General features: G+C 34.1%; 1 protein-coding gene across 5 annotated transcripts in view; it reads left to right on the top strand.

Moving 5' to 3' along the window:
• The window catches only part of FOXN2 (forkhead box N2), a 56,646-nt gene that overhangs the window by 28,567 nt on the left and 10,866 nt on the right, over window positions 1-17,213 (top strand). For all 5 annotated transcript variants that reach the window (XM_059943374.1, XM_059943370.1, XM_059943373.1 and 2 more), the window contains exons 2-4: window positions 1,970-2,520; window positions 13,006-13,130; window positions 15,418-15,482. In XM_059943374.1, the coding sequence (XP_059799357.1) occupies window positions 1,984-2,520; window positions 13,006-13,130; window positions 15,418-15,482 (727 nt within the window). In that variant the 5' untranslated portion in view covers window positions 1,970-1,983. The remainder of the gene's footprint in view (window positions 1-1,969; window positions 2,521-13,005; window positions 13,131-15,417; window positions 15,483-17,213) is intronic.

Below are 17,213 nucleotides of genomic sequence, written 5' to 3'. Positions count from 1 at the left end.
AAGCCCATAACATAGTGCCTGTAATATAATAAAATCTCAGTAAATGTTAGCCACTGCTATTTGGTTACTCTCTAATTTCTATATGTAATTGAAGATAAATGAATATAGGTGAAAAGGCAGAAGTGGACCATTAGAAATTAGTTATTCCTCTTTGAACACTGAGTGCTGAGAGTGTTTTCTGTTTGTTTTTTGTTGTTTAAAGGAAGCAAGACTTTCTTTAACCAATGAATTCTCATCCACTACATTTAAAAAATTCTCTATGGGCAGAGAGACTATGATGGAATAAATGAATAAGTTGGTCAGTTACATAGGACAGAATATCATCTCTGAAATATGTTGTGTACACATATGTGCACATGTGCATATGTTTATGTGTGGTTTTCTTAATTGATTAAAATAGAAACCAAATTTATTGTAATTTGAACTTTTCCTTTTCACAGTGTCTTAGCATGTCAAGTTATAGGTATAGGTGAGAGTAGGAACTGGATAGGGAGAGAAGAGTGAAAAGATTTTAAATGGATAGGATTGGGTCATTGGTATTCATAGGTGATATGTATACATATACTGTTACCAGGATAATATAGTGGCTAGAGTTTTGTCTCTGAGGTTAGTCTGACTGGGCTTAAGTTCTGGTGCTTCCAGTTACCAACCAGGCAGTCTCAAACAGGATGCTTAACCTCTCTGCATCATTTTCCCAAGCAAGAGACTATTGGGTTAATAGTAGTGCCTACTTTATAGGGTTTAGTTGATAGTTAATTGAGATACAGTATGTAGTATTTAGTACAATGGCTTACTCCCAAAATATTAACTGATGGATGCTATTGATAATTGTGTGTTCTGAGACTACATCTAATAGCTAACAGAATCCAGATAGACTGTTCTGCATCCAAAATTGACCAGTTTTCATAATTCTTAGAGTAACCTGCCAGCTATGTTTTAAGTAAAATAAAATCCTGGAGGCATTTCTGTTATTTCACTTATGTAAGCATAAGAAGTTTGAATAGAATAATAGAAGATATAGAGGGCTTTTCACAGAATTCGGAAATGGAGGAAATGAGGTACCTTGAGGAACCATTGAAAATGAATTAAATGGCACATTAGTTCTGTCACTTTCCTTTTTGGTCAGTTATTCTCCCATAATAAGATTTTGAATTGAAGTACATTTCAAAAGCAAAACAAAAGTCATTGAGAAAATGGAAATAAAAAAGGATAGTTTAGAAACAGCTTTTTTTCTCCCCTTGAAAATACAGTGACAGTTCAGACTTTACTAAGAGAATGTCAACCTGTCACTGTCAGTACTTGATGAGATAATATAGAAGGAAGAGTTAAAAATACTGGAATTTGCAAATAAATAATAAATTTACAGTAAATATAATTTTGCTAGTAATGAATTTAGTGATTAAGGAATGTTATATTTTTAGTATGATATACTATAAAAATATTAGAAATTATTTATAGTAAGTATTTCAGATTTGAGGAAAGGGTTTATTTGGAATTATTATTTGAGCTTTATTTTAAATTTGGTTATTGTTTGTATTGAGCCATATGTATGACTGTTAATTACAGTGAAGTCATAGATCCATAAGATGAATAGATTATAGAGTTTTATAATTCAAAGAAACAATCTGTTCATTTTTAGTAACAGCAAACATTACTTATTAGGCAGTTACTATGGCCTAGGGACTTTAATAAGTATTCAAAATCCATTATTTAATTTTGTTAATATCACCTGTACATATTGTGCTATAGTGCTGCATTTTATTTGCAGTCATTTCAAATAACATGAAATAAGTTCTGTTCCTTGTATAGTAACCTTTAGCATCTTTGTTATACAAATATTGTGCTTAAATATTATGTGGGATATTGATTGCAAAATTTCTCTGATTTGGGGGTGTTTAAATATGTATTCTTCCATGAGTTTACGAATCTTAAGTATTACGTTGATTGATAATTGTTTCTTTTGTTGCAGAACTGTAAGAGTAAATGGGTCCAATAATTGGAATGACTCCAGAAAAGAGAGCTGAAACTCCAGGAGCTGAAAAGGTTGCAGGATTAAGCCAGATTTACAAAATGGGAAGCTTGCCTGAAGCTGTTGATGCTGCCAGGCCAAAGGCCACTCTAGTGAACAGTGAGTCAGCAGATGATGAACTCACAAACTTGAACTGGCTTCACGAAAGTACTAATCTCCTAACAAACTTCAGCTTTGGAAGTGAGGGTCTTCCGATTGTTAGTCCATTGTATGACATAGAGGGAGATGATGTGCCATCCTTGGGACCGTCGTGCTATCAGAACCCAGAAAAAAAATCAGCAACTTCAAAACCCCCATACTCCTTTAGTCTTCTCATTTATATGGCTATTGAACACTCTCCAAATAAATGTTTGCCTGTGAAAGAAATTTATAGCTGGATACTGAACCGCTTCCCATATTTTGCAACCGCACCAACAGGCTGGAAGAATTCTGTTCGACATAATCTGTCCCTGAATAAATGTTTTCAGAAAGTGGAAAGAAGCCATGGCAAGGTCAGTGTTTATGAACATTGCTATATTTAGGGAGGTGGGGGAGAATTAACATGGAGATCTTAACATATGAGGAAATCAAAGGAAGACAAAAAATAGTCAATCAGATTACTTCAGCTTGAGGTTAATTATATTCACCATTTGCTTTCATTTGAGAAGTTTTAAAATTTCTTCAGTATTGATATAAACCTAGCAGAATTATTTTCAGTCTACTATAGGTACATAAATTAGGGTTTATTTATTATTCTCTTTTTTTTTTAAACTTTTAAAAATTGAAGTATAGTTCATTTGCAATGTTGTGTTAGTTTCAGGTGTACAGCAAAGTGATTCAGTTATAATTAGTTTTTTTAATGTTCTAACTTTCTATTCTTAGTTTCTGTAATGTTCTTGTCACTATATTTATTTATTATTCTTATTTATTCAACGTGACCATCTCTGCCTTATAATTGGAGTGTGGATCATTTACATTAATGTAATTGATACGGTTGTATTTAAATCTGTCATTACATTATTTTTTTCTATTTGCTGTATCTGTTCCTTTTTCCTTTTCTCCACTTTTCCTGCCTTTTTGTCAATTGAGTATTTTTTTATGATTCAATTTTATCTCTTCTATTGGCTTACTAGCTACTCTTTTTTTTTTAAACTCATTGCTATACAGTTTTCAGTATATATTTTTAATTTATCACAGTCTACCTTCAAATAATTTTAATTCACCTATTATCTGGCCTTTTACAGAAAAAGTTGACTAATCCTGATGCCCTATCTGGATCAATTCCTTTTTCCCAAGAAGTTGATTTAAATTTCTTATAGTTTGGGTCTACTAGCAATGAAATATTTTTTTAACCTTTTTGTGGAGGATGGGTATGGAATTCTAGGTTGACAGGTTTTTTTTTAAGTACTTTAAAGACATTACTCTCTTTTGGCTTGCATAGTTTCTGAAGATAGGTCTGTTACGATTCTTATCTTTGTTGTTCTGTTTGTAATTTCTTTTTCTTACTATCTGTCTTCAAGATTTTTCTCTTTATCACTACTTTTTAACAGTTTGACTATGATGTGCCTAGGTGTGTTTTTCTTTATTTTTATCCTGCATTGGTTTTTCAGAGGTTCTTGGATCTGTGGTTTGTTGTCATTCATTAAACTTAGAAATTTTTTTCCTCATTATCTCTTCAAATATTTCTTGTGGTTCACCACCTACTTCTGGGCTCCAATTAAAAATATATTAGACCATTTTCTATTGTCTCACCTCTTAGTTGCTCGTCCCTCTTCCTACTCTTTTCTTTCTTTGTTTCAGTTTGGATAATTTCTATTGATCTTTCTATAGTTTGTGTGGGTATTTTGAATATTTGAATTTTATTTTATTTATTTTTTATACAGCAGGTTATTAGTTATCTATTTTATACATATTAGTGTATATTTGTCAATCCCAATCTCCCAATCTTTCTGTAGTTTTATTCTTTCCTCTATTGTGTTCATTCTGCTGATTAGCCTGATAAAGTTGTCTTCATATTTTTTAAGTATTTTCATTTGCCTTTTAAAAAATAGTCGCCATCTTTTTGTTAAAATTTCCCACTAGATCTTTAAGCATATTAATCATAGTTATAGTGTCTGTCTGATAACTTCAATATCTGGTCCATCTCTGAGTCTGATTTTGTTGATTGTTTTATCTCCTGCTTTTGTGTGTTGCATAATTTTGGATTAAGTGGCAGCCATTGCTTGTTAAAGAACGGTAGAGACTGAGGTAAATAATATTTCTATCCAGAAATAGATATTCCTCTACTTCTGTCACGTTGTTAGTATGAACAGGTATTGGTCAATCTAGTAAATAATTGAGCTGGGTTTGGGTTTTGTGGTTGTCATAGTTACCTTCAGTGTACCATAGTCTTCACATTCCTACAGAGATGGACTGTTGATACTTTGTACTTAGTGTGCGGCCTGGAATGTCAGGTGATTTTTCTCAGCATTTCTTCTCCAACTCCACCTTTCAGTTTGTGACACATTTAGAGGTGAGAGGGGTTGAATATTTCTCTTTGTACTCTTGCCCCTTCCTTAGCAATAGATTGCTCTTGCTTGTTACTTGGTGCAAAGTTCTTAGTGTGAACAGGGTGGGTTTCTCAGTTCTTCTGCTCCAGTTTTAGTCTTAAGCAGACTCTGTACGCCTGTGCCTCAAGAGTGGGACTTTCCTTGTCTCCTCCACAAGCGGACAGTCTCTCCCGTTTACTCAGAGTGGAGTCTAGAGCTGCACTCATCAGTAGCCAATCACCTACATATGGCTAGTGGTTGGCATATTGGATAGCACAAAATAGGATATTTCTGTCATTGTATAAATTCTTACTGGACAGCACTGTTCCAGCGCTCAGGCCAATTTCTTGCTCATTCCCATCATGGTGAGTAGATGTTGCCTAATATCAGTGGGAAGTTCTAGGTACAAGTGAGAGACCATTTCCCAGCAGCAGTAGATCTCTGCTTTGTATCTTTGAAGGATTTGGGCATCAACAGATTTCCTGCCCTTCTAATGGCATGTAGTATTGAATACATTGCCTAGTGTCAGTGAAATGTGAGGATAGCTGGGTTTTGTATTTTTCTCCCAACAGCAGCCATCCTTTCCCGGGGACTGGGGTGAGGAGTGTATTTTGCCTGTTTCTCAGTGGCAGACTGCTTTTGCTTCTTATGGAGCTTTGTCCAGGGTTTAGGCAGGTTTTGTGCCTCTGCCACAGAGACATCTGATCTCACCTTATGCTCATTCAGGGCCTGGAGCATGAATGGGCTTTGCCTGATATTTGCTCCAGCCTCAGACCGTGGTAGGTTCTGCACATCTATCTCCGTCTCCAAGGGTTTCTTCCTTAGGTCTCCTGCCTGCCTACAGTTTTGAGTATTTTTTTTTCTTGCCTTTTATTGTGACTGCCACTTCTTCCATGCTCTACCAAATGTGAAACTGTTCATATGTTTCGTCTCTCCTCACAGGACCTGTCATACTTCGAAGTTCAATTATTTCTGTTGTCTTGCAGCCTTAGATCTCAAATAGGCTCATAAAAAATTATGGTTATGTAGGCTATTTTGTTTTTTAATTCTTTTAAAAAAAAATTAATTTTTTTAAAATTTATTTTTGGCTGTGTTGGGTCTTCGTTGCTACACACAGTCTTTCTCTAGTTGCGGCAGGCGGGGGCTACTCTTTGTTGCAGTGCGCAGGCTTCTCATTGCGGTGGCTTCTCTTGTTGTGGAGCACGGGCTCTAGGCGTGCGGACTTCAATAGTTGTGGCACACCGGCTCAGTAGCTGTGGCTCGCGGACTCTAGAGCACAGGCTCAGTAGTTGTGGCACACGGGCTTAGTTGCTCCGCAGCATGGGGATCTTCCTGGTCCAGGCTCGAACCCATGTCCCCTGCATTGGCAGGCGGATTCTTAACCACTGCGCCACCAGGGAAGTCCTGTTTTTTTCTTGTTAGGCTGGGAATGATGTTCTTTTATGGCTTTCTATACCCCAAGTGGTAGCAGAAATCTCCTATTCTTATTTGGAATAAAAGTTAAAAGGACAAGTACTTATATTTTTTGGTAACTGAAGGATTTTATAGGACAGTGCTGTTCAAACTTGAATGTACCTATTGATCATCTGGGAATCTTGTTAAAATACTGATTCTGCTTCAGCAAATCTAGGATGGGGACTGAGGCTTTTTCATTTCTAACAGGCTCCCAGGTGATCCTGATGCCTCTAATCCATGGACACACCCTGGGTAGCAAGACATTTGGACACATCATCATCTTATAACTAACTTAGGAGCTTATTAGTTATCTATTGCTATGTAATAAATTGCTGTGTAACACATCCTTTACTACACATGAAATATTTATGAAGGCCAACTATGTGGTTAGGCCATTAAACAAAGCCTTAGCAATTTCAAAGGATCAGTCTCTGTTATAGCCAACCTCCAAGATGGCCCCTAAATGAGCCCCACCTTCTGGTATTCGTGCCCTTGTGGAGTCCCCTCCAACACTGCATAGGGCTGACTCGTGTAACCAAGAGGATATTGTGGAAACGATGGAGTGTGCCTTTTGAGTCCAGGTTATAAAAGACATTATGGTTTCCATCTTGGATTCTTGGCTGATTAGCTCTGTGGGAAGTCAGCTGCTATATCATACAGACACTTAAATAGCCCCGTGGAGAGGCCCCTGTGGCGTGGAAATGAGGCCTCCTTCCAATAGCCATATGAGTGAGCCATTTTGGAAGCAGATCCCCCCGCCCCAGTCAAACTTCCCTTTCAGATGACTGAAAGCATTGGAAATTTTGGATTTATCCTTTCTACCGTGCATTACTAGATTTTATTTTTTGAACTGTATCCTTAATTCTTTTCTAGTTTTAGACCTATTATGTTTATGCTTATGATGGGATGTAAAAGGGGAACTGTCTACTAGATATTTAGAAATATGATACAGGAATGGTAGTGATGTTATGGTATTAAAGCTCTAAGTTTAAAGCCCTCAGCATTGATTTTCAGTAGAAGAGTCTAGGAAAAGTATGGTATAGTGGAAGCCAGGGAGAGTCAGTTTAAGTGTGAATGAGCAACAGTGTCAAATGCTGCAAAAAAAAAAAAACAAACTTGAAAATGATTAGCTAAGAAGTGATTGAGACAAGTAGCACCCAAAAGATTAGAACTAAAAATATATGAACAGTGGTTATTTCTATTGTGGCCACTTTCGAGCTACCAACATTATGTCATTAAATGCAAAATGGATAGGCGATGTTTACAGTCAGCAGCACACCGCTGTATGTAAGGAACACATACAATCCAATAAGAAAAAGAAAACCTGATAGGAAAATTGACAAGAATATGAACAGGGGGTTCACAGAGGAAGGAAATACACATGGCCATAAACATATGCAGAGATGTTCATCCTCTCTAGCAATCAGGGACATACAAATGAAAAGAACAAAAAACCAGTTTTTACCCATTAGATTGCAAAATTTTTTAATGTTTTATTAGTTGAAGATATAGGGAAATAAATCAATATCAGTAGTTTCTCACCATTAATAGGAGTGTAAATTAGTATGACCATTCATGAAGGCAACTTGGCAGTAGTTATTAGAATTAGAAACGTGCGTATCCTTTGATCTAGTGGATCAGATTCTGATTTCTCCCCTTAAGTAAAACTCATACTTGCACACAAAGAGATGCATTCAATATATAAGAATATTCATTGTGGTAAAGTTCTAGAACAATATGTCTAGTGTGGTATAATTTGTGTTAGTGATCAAAAGGGATTTGTTCTTGTCCCTAATTTTTAATTGTACGCATTATTTATATAATTAACCTGAGCATTTTTGAATCTTTAGAGAAAGAAAGCAATTAAGGAAGTGAAAGCTAGTGAATGGGAAAACATACAGTCCAGATTTCAGGGAGAGTGTGATAAAGAGAAAGAAATTATCTTATGAGCTAATAAAGAATATGAGAATAAATACAGAAATTGTAATACATTGGCACAAAAATTAGCCAGCTATTGCCACAAGTCGGGGTGGGAGGGAAGGAACTGGTAGGTGATGGTCTTCACGAAAATCAATGGATCACTTTACTTAAATGTCTGAAATTTGGACAGAAAGTGATACATTCAAGTGGGATTGGGAATGCTTGTGAATTCTTTTTTTTTTTAATTTATAAAATACTTCTTGAATCAATGCCTCAAAACGACAGTATTTCTCTTCCAATCGGCCAAAGGCAAGCAAGCTATACTTACTTCCATTAGATGCTGGAACTGAATTTGGCAACCTTGAAAGCACTTTTCTGATGAAAGCTGTTATCTAGAGATGGTAATCTCAAAAAAGAAGACAAGATTGACAGAGGTCCAGGTCAAACTGCAAATTGATATTGATACCCAGCCAGTTGGTATAGCTGTTGATTAGTTTCCTACCCTCATCCATACCGTAGTTACCACTCTCAAAAGATGGGTCTAAAAATCTTGGCTTGGCATTTATCTGTCTCAGAATTTTAAAATTACAAAAGCTAGACATGGTGTTTTTTTGTTTTGATTTGTTTTTATGTTTCAAATGTTAACACTGAAGTCTTAAATCTGCTTTTCTAACTTTTTGTAAAAGCCAAACTAAAACAGTTAATGGAGATTTTAACTGGGAAACATGAAATTAGAAGTTTTGCCTGGTTTAGTACAATTTTAGTCTGTACGTTTTCGTAGTCGTGATTTGCTTCAATAGCTAAATCCCAAGAAAGGAAGTCATGCAAGCCACCATAAAAGTTCATACTATAAGCAAGAGTTATGAACGCCCTTTTAAATTTAGTGGTTCTAAAAACCACTGAAAAAGGTAGTCAAGGAGGGAAACTATTAAAATGTACAGGGTAGGTACATAAAAACATTTCAGGAATAGGGAACATTGTTTCTTCTCCCAGTTTTCTTTACAACTTCCATTAAGATAAATCTTTTTAAAGTTCAATTCTTAATATATTCCTCATTTCTTCAAAAGCTTCTGTGGTTCTTTACCAAATAAGTTCAGAAGCCTTAGAGTTCCAAAATGCAAAATAGTACATGAGAGAATGCACATTTCCTGTTTCCATTGCACAAAAAATGTGTCTTGTAATAGGCAAATTTATTTTAAAACAATACTTAACTTCTAAAACTCTTTATTACTTGTGTTCCATCATCTAAGCACAACTTAATAAAGAAGCAAAGTTTTTAAGTGAGACTTAGATTACAAATAAGTTTTTTGCTCTAGATTCTAAAACATAGATTAGCAAATACATACTTTCATCTTGTTACTGATAGTTTGTGAACAGACCCAGTGAACGGAAGTGCTGCCATGGTAACATAAACCAGACTGTTATTTGGAGAACTTACTCAAGACACTTAACTGCCCTGAACTACAAGTTTTCAGTACCAGTTCTTCCAATTTGCTGTTTCAAAGAAATAGCAATTCTTCTAAGATCAAAATAATTTGCAGTTCTCTCACAAGAGAATTTTAAAAGTAGATTTGAACTAAACAGCTTCTAGGAGTATAATCTCAGGAATACCAAGATAGAACATGGTTAGAATTATTAAAATAATTGTCTTAGTCAATATATGAAAAATAATCATGCATATCTTTTCTATATGAAACTGAAGTGGTTTTGGGGCAAAGGATGTTGTGGGTGCTAACATTTTAAAGTTTTATTTCCCAATCTTCAAAACACATTTACCACTTAGGCCAAGCGACTGAAAATATATCTAATTTAAGATGTTCCATCACTTAATGCAAAACTACATTTGTAAAATTTGACTTCCTTTGGAAAAAAATTAAAATTTCAAATACTTGTTTAGTGTACTTCATGTGATATCTTACTGCTGTAGGCCAGAAAAAGTTTCACCTGATAGTATGGTATGTTTCTTACTATATTACAGTGTGATTTGACACCCATGGTTTTTCTTTTCCAATATGTTTAAGTCGCTAGGATGTTAAAAACTGCCTTATACTCAATTACCATACTTTTCCTCAGACAAAAACATTTTTCCTTTATCAATTTAATTCATCTCTTTTTTTTCTAACTTTTGTCTCTTCAGAATTAATTGATTTTTGTTCTTATTGTTGATGTTTTTAAAAACTCCCTCATCTCTTAGAAGAGAAGGAGTAGGAATATATTGTTATTAAGCCATATAAACTTACTATTGATACATGCCAATTTCAGTATAATCTCTTAGTATTCACTTAGTTTGCAGCTCTATGTCGCTTACATATAAATTACCTTATTTGACTCTCATCACAACTCAGTGAAGTGGCCTGTTTTTTTAATTTTACGGATAAAATATGAGAGGACAGACTCTAAGAGATGAAGTGATTTGTCCATTATGAAGTAGCCAATCAATAAGCAATGATTAGCACCTCAGTTTGAAAACGTGTGAAACAGTATTCTTTCATTATGCCATTCTGCTATAATAGTTACGACATGATATTTAGAGATAAAAAAGCCTCAGTAATAGACTAATGTTACCTTGAAAAAGAGTTCAGGAAATGGAAGCACCCTGGAATTTATCACATTAAATCTTCAGCAATGATAATAGCTTACATCATGTAGGATTTTATACAAGCAAAAAGGAGCAGGGGAATAGGACACAGGTCAGTTTTATTGTTGTCTATATAATTGTTAATGTTGTGAAGTGTAATTCAAATTTTAAGAAAAGGTTTTTGAAATAGAAAAGGTGTAATATAAAAACAAAAATTAGTAACAGTTTGAATCTCACTAATCTTGTGAGTTAGTTCTGAGGAAGCTTTGTACATCATGGTGGGAGGGGGTCAGGTTATACCTTATATTTATTTTTTGACATTTGTATCTTCAAAAGATTAAATATCTTCAAAAATATTTATTAAAATTTAGTCTCAATAACTAGCAGAATAGAAACAGAAAAACAAATTTGCATGCTATTAGACTGGAAGAAACGAACAATTTTTAAAACTACAAAGAAAATGAACATAAAATATAACAGTAGTAGCCAATGTTTGAGTGCTTTTGTGTCTGGTAGGTACTGTTTTATATATATTTTGAGCATACTAATACACAGAGAACATAGACGTTTTTCTAAAGGTTACACAGCTGTTAAGTGACAGAGCCAGGATTCCAAAATAGGTATTCTTCCTCCAAGGCTTGTACTCTTAACTTCTGTACAAGTAGTGTTTAGCTCTGGGGCAGTGTGGGATGAATTTGCAGTTGGACCTCCTCTGCATGGCTATAGGGTTTTGTATGTAAGCTGTAGGTAGATGTGGTACATTTGTAGGGATGTGCATCTAGTCAGACTGTTCAGGATGTGTAGGTAGGGATGGATGTTCAGCTAAAGAAGTAGGAAAGATACATCCTGAAGGAAGAGTTTGCAGGTGATCTTACAGCTCCTGAAGCCCTTCAGTTATTTAGTTTGACTAGCTCTACTAGTGTGTGTGGCATTTGACCACACCCACTTAGTTTTTATATAACTGTGTTTCTTATACCTTTTATTTACTAGATAATCTGTAATTGTAGTTTGGCTATCTTTTTACAAGAGTGTTTATAAATTTCCAAGTGGTCAGAGAATTTTGTTGTTGGGATATTCTTTTTTCTTTTTGCGCTACAGTGATCTTTAAAGGGGAATTTATTTTTCTTCGTGGTCTAATCAATGTTTAGTTTTTTCTGTTAATATTTGGAAAGTATACTCTCCAAGAATTCTTTAATTACATCAGTGTTTTTCATAGGTGTTCCACAGAACACTAGCTTCCTCAGATGTTTCCTGGGAGAAAGAGGTTCTGTGTCAAATAACTTTGGGAAACTTCTTAAAACAGGTTTAATTAAAGCAGGACTGTTTAGGACCCTTAATCTGCTAATATGTAATGTAACCTTCTAAGAAGGAAAGAGGTAAAATACTCAGCATTTTTCAAACCTATTTGAAGGAATTATCTCATAGCCTGGCCTTTCCCCTTGCACATTAGATCATTTTCGTGAGATTCTTCAGGTATGTTGTCCACTTACCTTCCTGGTAAGCTGTTCCTTCATATTAGGGGAATTGTGGAGCGGGCAAGCCAGTCTTTCAGGCACCTCCCATTTGCAATTTAGCGGGCACTTCTGTTATATTTTCTCTAGTTTCCAGAAATCATACAAATTGTATTATTTTTAGATTCTAATGACTATTTCCATGAAATCTGGGCCTGTGTGCCCATTACTATATTATCCAGAAGTTCCTCGAATGTTGTAACTTAACCATCTTGAGGGAAGAGTTGATACTTCTTCCTCTTTTTTATCTTTTACAGGAGTCTTTTCCATGCCTCAGTTTTTGACTTAACTACTCTTTGAGACTTTTGCCATCTTTTCATTAAATTGTTTGCCTCGAATTTAAACAGTTTAAATGGGAAACTAAACACTAGTGTTAATGCCATAAAAAATAAAGTTATTTTTATATGCATCACCTAATATATTGTTTAGCACTTTTGGGAGAATGACACTACCTAATTTTTTCTTTTTGTTTTTTCTTTAACAGTAATGATAAGGGGTAACATTTGTTGACATCTTAGCATGTGGAGGGCCACCTTGTACAGCCCTTCATGCTGTTCTCTGCACAGCTTGGTGGTGTAACATTCTCACAGAATGTGATGTGAATGCCATGTCCTAGAGTTGTGCAGTCCTGTGGCCCTATGTGCCATGCAGTGTGCAGAGTACTTTATGCATAATGTAATCCATAGAACAAGCCTATGAGGTAGGTACTGTTATTATCCATACCTTACAAATAAGGGAATAATGGCCCAGAGAAATAGAGGTTAGTTAACCTTCCTAAAATTACACAGCGGGTCAATGGCAGGGCAGGGGATAGGAACCCCGGCAGTCTGCCTCTGGGACTTTTAGTCACATAGTCCATTCCTAGCAAATTTACTTCAACTTTTGCATTGTATTCAAAAGGTACTATTGGGGTTTTTTCCCCACACACATTTACTAAAAACATTCAGACACTGATTTTGTGTGTCTTAAGTTCCAGGTTACTAATTCTTATGTATTTTATTCTAGGTTAATGGAAAAGGTTCCTTATGGTGTGTTGATCCAGAATATAAACCCAACCTTATGCAAGCACTGAAGAAGCAACCTTTTCCCTCAAGATCAACATTTTACACCCCTCCTGCATCACCACAAAGGTACAGGATCTAACATGTAAATGTCAGTGGTGATATATAAGATTTCATTATATGAGATGGAGAAACTTAGAGTTGTAGTTTTTTTTGTTTTTTAATTATATAGAGATTTATGGATAAGACATTAGCGTAAGGCATTTTTACTTATAGTCTAACTTATTAGGAAACAGGATGTTGGATAAGTGAGAACATAAATTCTGGAAAATGTAGTTAATAATATTCTAACTAAACTCTACACAGTGATAATATGATTTCAGGTATAACCTGAAACCTTTTTGTAAAGGTTAAATCATTTAAATTGTCTGCAGTGCTAATGCTGACCTGAAGACATGGGAAAGTAAAAGTATATTTAAAAATTTTTAAATAAGGTGATTAAATTTGTCATTGCAGCATTTTTATATACATATTTATATTTCTTTTTCTATTTTAAGTCTTTTTCCTTCACAACATGTTTAATATTTGAAAATTATGTTCAAGTCGCAAATTTTTAAATGTTGTCAAGTAAAATAATGCTTTGGAGTTTTTTATTTGTTTTGTTTCTGCTAGTAAATATAATTATGATTTTCCTTGGCTTTTGTTTTCTAACTCAGTGATCAATAAATTGATCTTATAGCTTTCCAATTTTAAGTTAAATCTGAAAATGATATGATGTCCTGAAATCTGATTGTTTCCTTTTCTTAAAGAAACCTTCAGAATCTTTTTTTTTAATTCTATTACGTATATTCATTTGAGTTAAAAATGACAGATTTTGTCAAGATACTTTTAAGGGTAGTCTATAAAAAGTTTTTTAAGCTTTTTAATAAAATAATACATGGAAATTTTGAAACATACACAAAAGTAGGGAGAAAGAGTGAACTCCCATTTGCAACAGTTATCAACATTTCATGTGTTTAATTTCTTTAAGTATTATTAGATGACTTTTAGAGGAGTGGTTATAGCTGAGATACAGTTAAAAAAATTAGTAAGACTAAGTTGAAATGTCAGCAATATATATACTTATATACTCATATTGAGGTTTAACCTCATATTGAGGTTTAAGCTTATTTACCATATTAGTAGATTAGAAGGATCATTGTAACAAGAACTGGTTTATCCTTATGAAATGAAACCTAGAAAAGACGTTATCAGAGTTTATATTCTCATTGTTTGGGAGTTGATACCTTCTTTAATGTTGGTGCTTATGAGATGTCCTAGTTAAAAAAAATAATAGTTTAGAAACTAATGGTAAGTTCTGCTGATGGTCCTTTCATGTTTTATTTAGCAATGTTATTTTTTATTAAAAATTAAATGGGAGAATTGGCACTCTTTTTTGTATGCCATCAAAAATACACTTTCCTGTGCCTTTGATATGATGCATTTTCATGTTTATATTTTTAACTTTATCATATGTTTATATGTTAAATAAAGTTGATTTTGTGGTTTAAAAACAGGTAGATAAAACAACAGCATAAAGATTATAATCTTTGACCTTAAAACATTACCTTAATATTTTTAGAAACATTTTCTCTTTATCATTGTTTGGCAAAATAACAGTTCCATCTGACACGACTTTGTGTAGCCCTTTCATGTCATAATTGGTAAGTCTGAGGAAGAGAATGATCTATAGAGTGTGTAAAACTGTGACTAAGAAATAGACTTTTAATTTGGTTAGCAAAACAGATTTTTTTTAAAATACTATCACAAATTCCAAAGAAGAGAAATAGTTTGTCCCAAAAATGTCTTAATTTTTGGAACTAAAAAAAAAACTACGGGTCTCTTTTCATGAATATAGAAAGTTTAAATTGATACCGATATTTATTGATTAAATCAGGAATTTATCTGTTTTTTGTCATCACCATACAGTCTTCCTTAAACAGTGTTTTGATAAACACTTTATTTTTATAGTAACACCTGTATTAATATCATATCAAACTTAGGCATCCAATACAAAATCAAACAGTAACTATTATGTATTGTCTATTGTTCCAGGCATTTTAAATTCATTATTCTTATTTAATTATCACAGCAACCCTATGTGGGAGGTTTAATTATTCCTGTTTTACAGATGAAGAAACTAAAAGATTAATTATTTTGCCTAAGAACACCCAGATAGTTGTGATTTAAACTTGGATCTTATGCTCTTTCTGCTTTGGCAGACTCTTCCTAAACTGAATAGTATTAGCAAAGAAAACAAGGTAAAAATAGTTTGTGTTTTTTATTGTACAAATTAGTTGTATTTGTAACTAAGTTCTATAAAATGTGAAATAAAGATCTTTTATAAGTATGCTTGTCTTATCTCTTTATTTTTCAGTGGTTCTTTATCACCTCACTACTTAAGCTCTGTACTCAAGCAGAACCAGGTGCGAACTCTCAAAGGTATGTGAAAGATCAGTATTTTAAATCATAAAAACTCAGATCAAAAATCAGAATTTTTGTTTAATTATTTTTTAATTATAAAAGTATTAAATGTTCATTGTAGAAATTTTGGAAAATAAAAACATTTATAAAAAAGAAACTAAAACGTACCTTTTATTCTGCTGTTAGCTTTTTAATTGGGGTATACTTTATGGTATACCTGATATTATATGTTTCAGGTGTACAACATAGTGATTCACAATTTTTTAAGGTTATACTCCATTGATAGTTATTATAAAATATTGACTCTATTCCCTGTGTTGTACAATATATCCTTAAAGCTTATTTCTTTTATGCATAGTAGTTTGTACCTCTTAATCCCCTACCCCTATCTATCTTGCACCTCTGCTGTTCACATTTTAATACAATTGCTTTGGTCCTTTTTATGCCTTTCACGTGAGTAGATATGTTTGCGTGCATGAACATACACCCCCCACCTCCCACACACACTTTTTCTCCACTGGGATTAATTATACTGTGTATACTGTTTTATATCCCTGTTTTCATTTCCTTTTATGTATACTTTTCCTTGAAAATAGGGAAATATTTCTTAGTAATGCCCGCAATAGAGAATTATCTTTTTAAGTCTGTCAGACTAGAATAGAGGTTGACAAACTATGTCCCATGGGCTAAATCTGGCCTGCCACCTGTTTTTGTACGGCCTTTGAGTTAGGGATGGTTTTACATATTTCTTTTATAGGTTAAGTGTAAAGAACTATAATTTAGGAAGAAAGCAATAAGTTAACTTCTGGAATTTTGTAGACTTTTAAAAAGTAGGTCAAAATTCTGAAATTGCAGTTCCCCCCCCCTACTCATAGTATTACAGGTTAGTGATATATTAACATAAGTTTTCCTAGCATTGTTGCTTTGGAGCCTACAGATGTTTCTATGACCTTTAAAAATAGAAATTCCCAGACTAAAAGCCCTTCTGTGTATCAGAGATATTTAGGCTCTTTAGAACTACACTAAGCCAAGCCTAGGAAACAATATGATGGTGGTCTGTAAAAATAAGGGAGGGAAAGAGTGTGAAAAAGCTTAAGAGGACTCTGCAAAAAAGTTAAGCGGATTGGGAGTCTGCTTCAGATATGTTGTAACTTAACATAAGGCAAGTATCCATTTTCCTGTTACCTGCATGAGTAAATGTGCTCTCTTTACATTTAGGTATTGCTGAAACTTCCTTTATCTTTTTATTACCTCAGTGAGTTCTGACCCTTAGTCTTTTAAGCTTAGTTCATATACGCCTTTTGAGAACATTTTCTCTTTTGAATTCTGGGGTTTATTTAGAATTTCTTCTTGCTCTTGTTCTATTCCATCCAAATTCTTCTTTGGGGAGCAGCTTCCACAACTAGAGCATAGGTACTTCTCCTTCATCTAATGAGTTTACATCTCTCCATGACTGCTAACACCTTACTTCCCTCCATCTCTATCATTGTGAGTCTTAGGCCTATTCCCCTTCTAGTAATTAACTTGGTGGGGAGGGTGGTTGGCATTCTGTCAACCAATGCAAGTCTGTCCTGGAATAGAATACACAATTCTCATGAGTTTTAACAGGAAAACGTAATACCACACAAAAACTTAAGAGAATTTATAATTAAATCAGGTTGCTCTAGCACATATTCATAGACTTCTGAGGAAATTTGCTTTTTCATAACTCGATATTATTTCTAGGGTAAAGTTTGAAAAATACAACGA

The sequence above is a fragment of the Balaenoptera ricei genome, chromosome 13 (assembly GCF_028023285.1).
Source record: "Balaenoptera ricei isolate mBalRic1 chromosome 13, mBalRic1.hap2, whole genome shotgun sequence".
Lineage (NCBI taxonomy): Eukaryota > Metazoa > Chordata > Mammalia > Artiodactyla > Balaenopteridae > Balaenoptera > Balaenoptera ricei.
The sequence above is the reverse complement of the archived record's forward strand: the minus strand, read 5'-3'. Positions and strand labels throughout refer to the sequence as shown.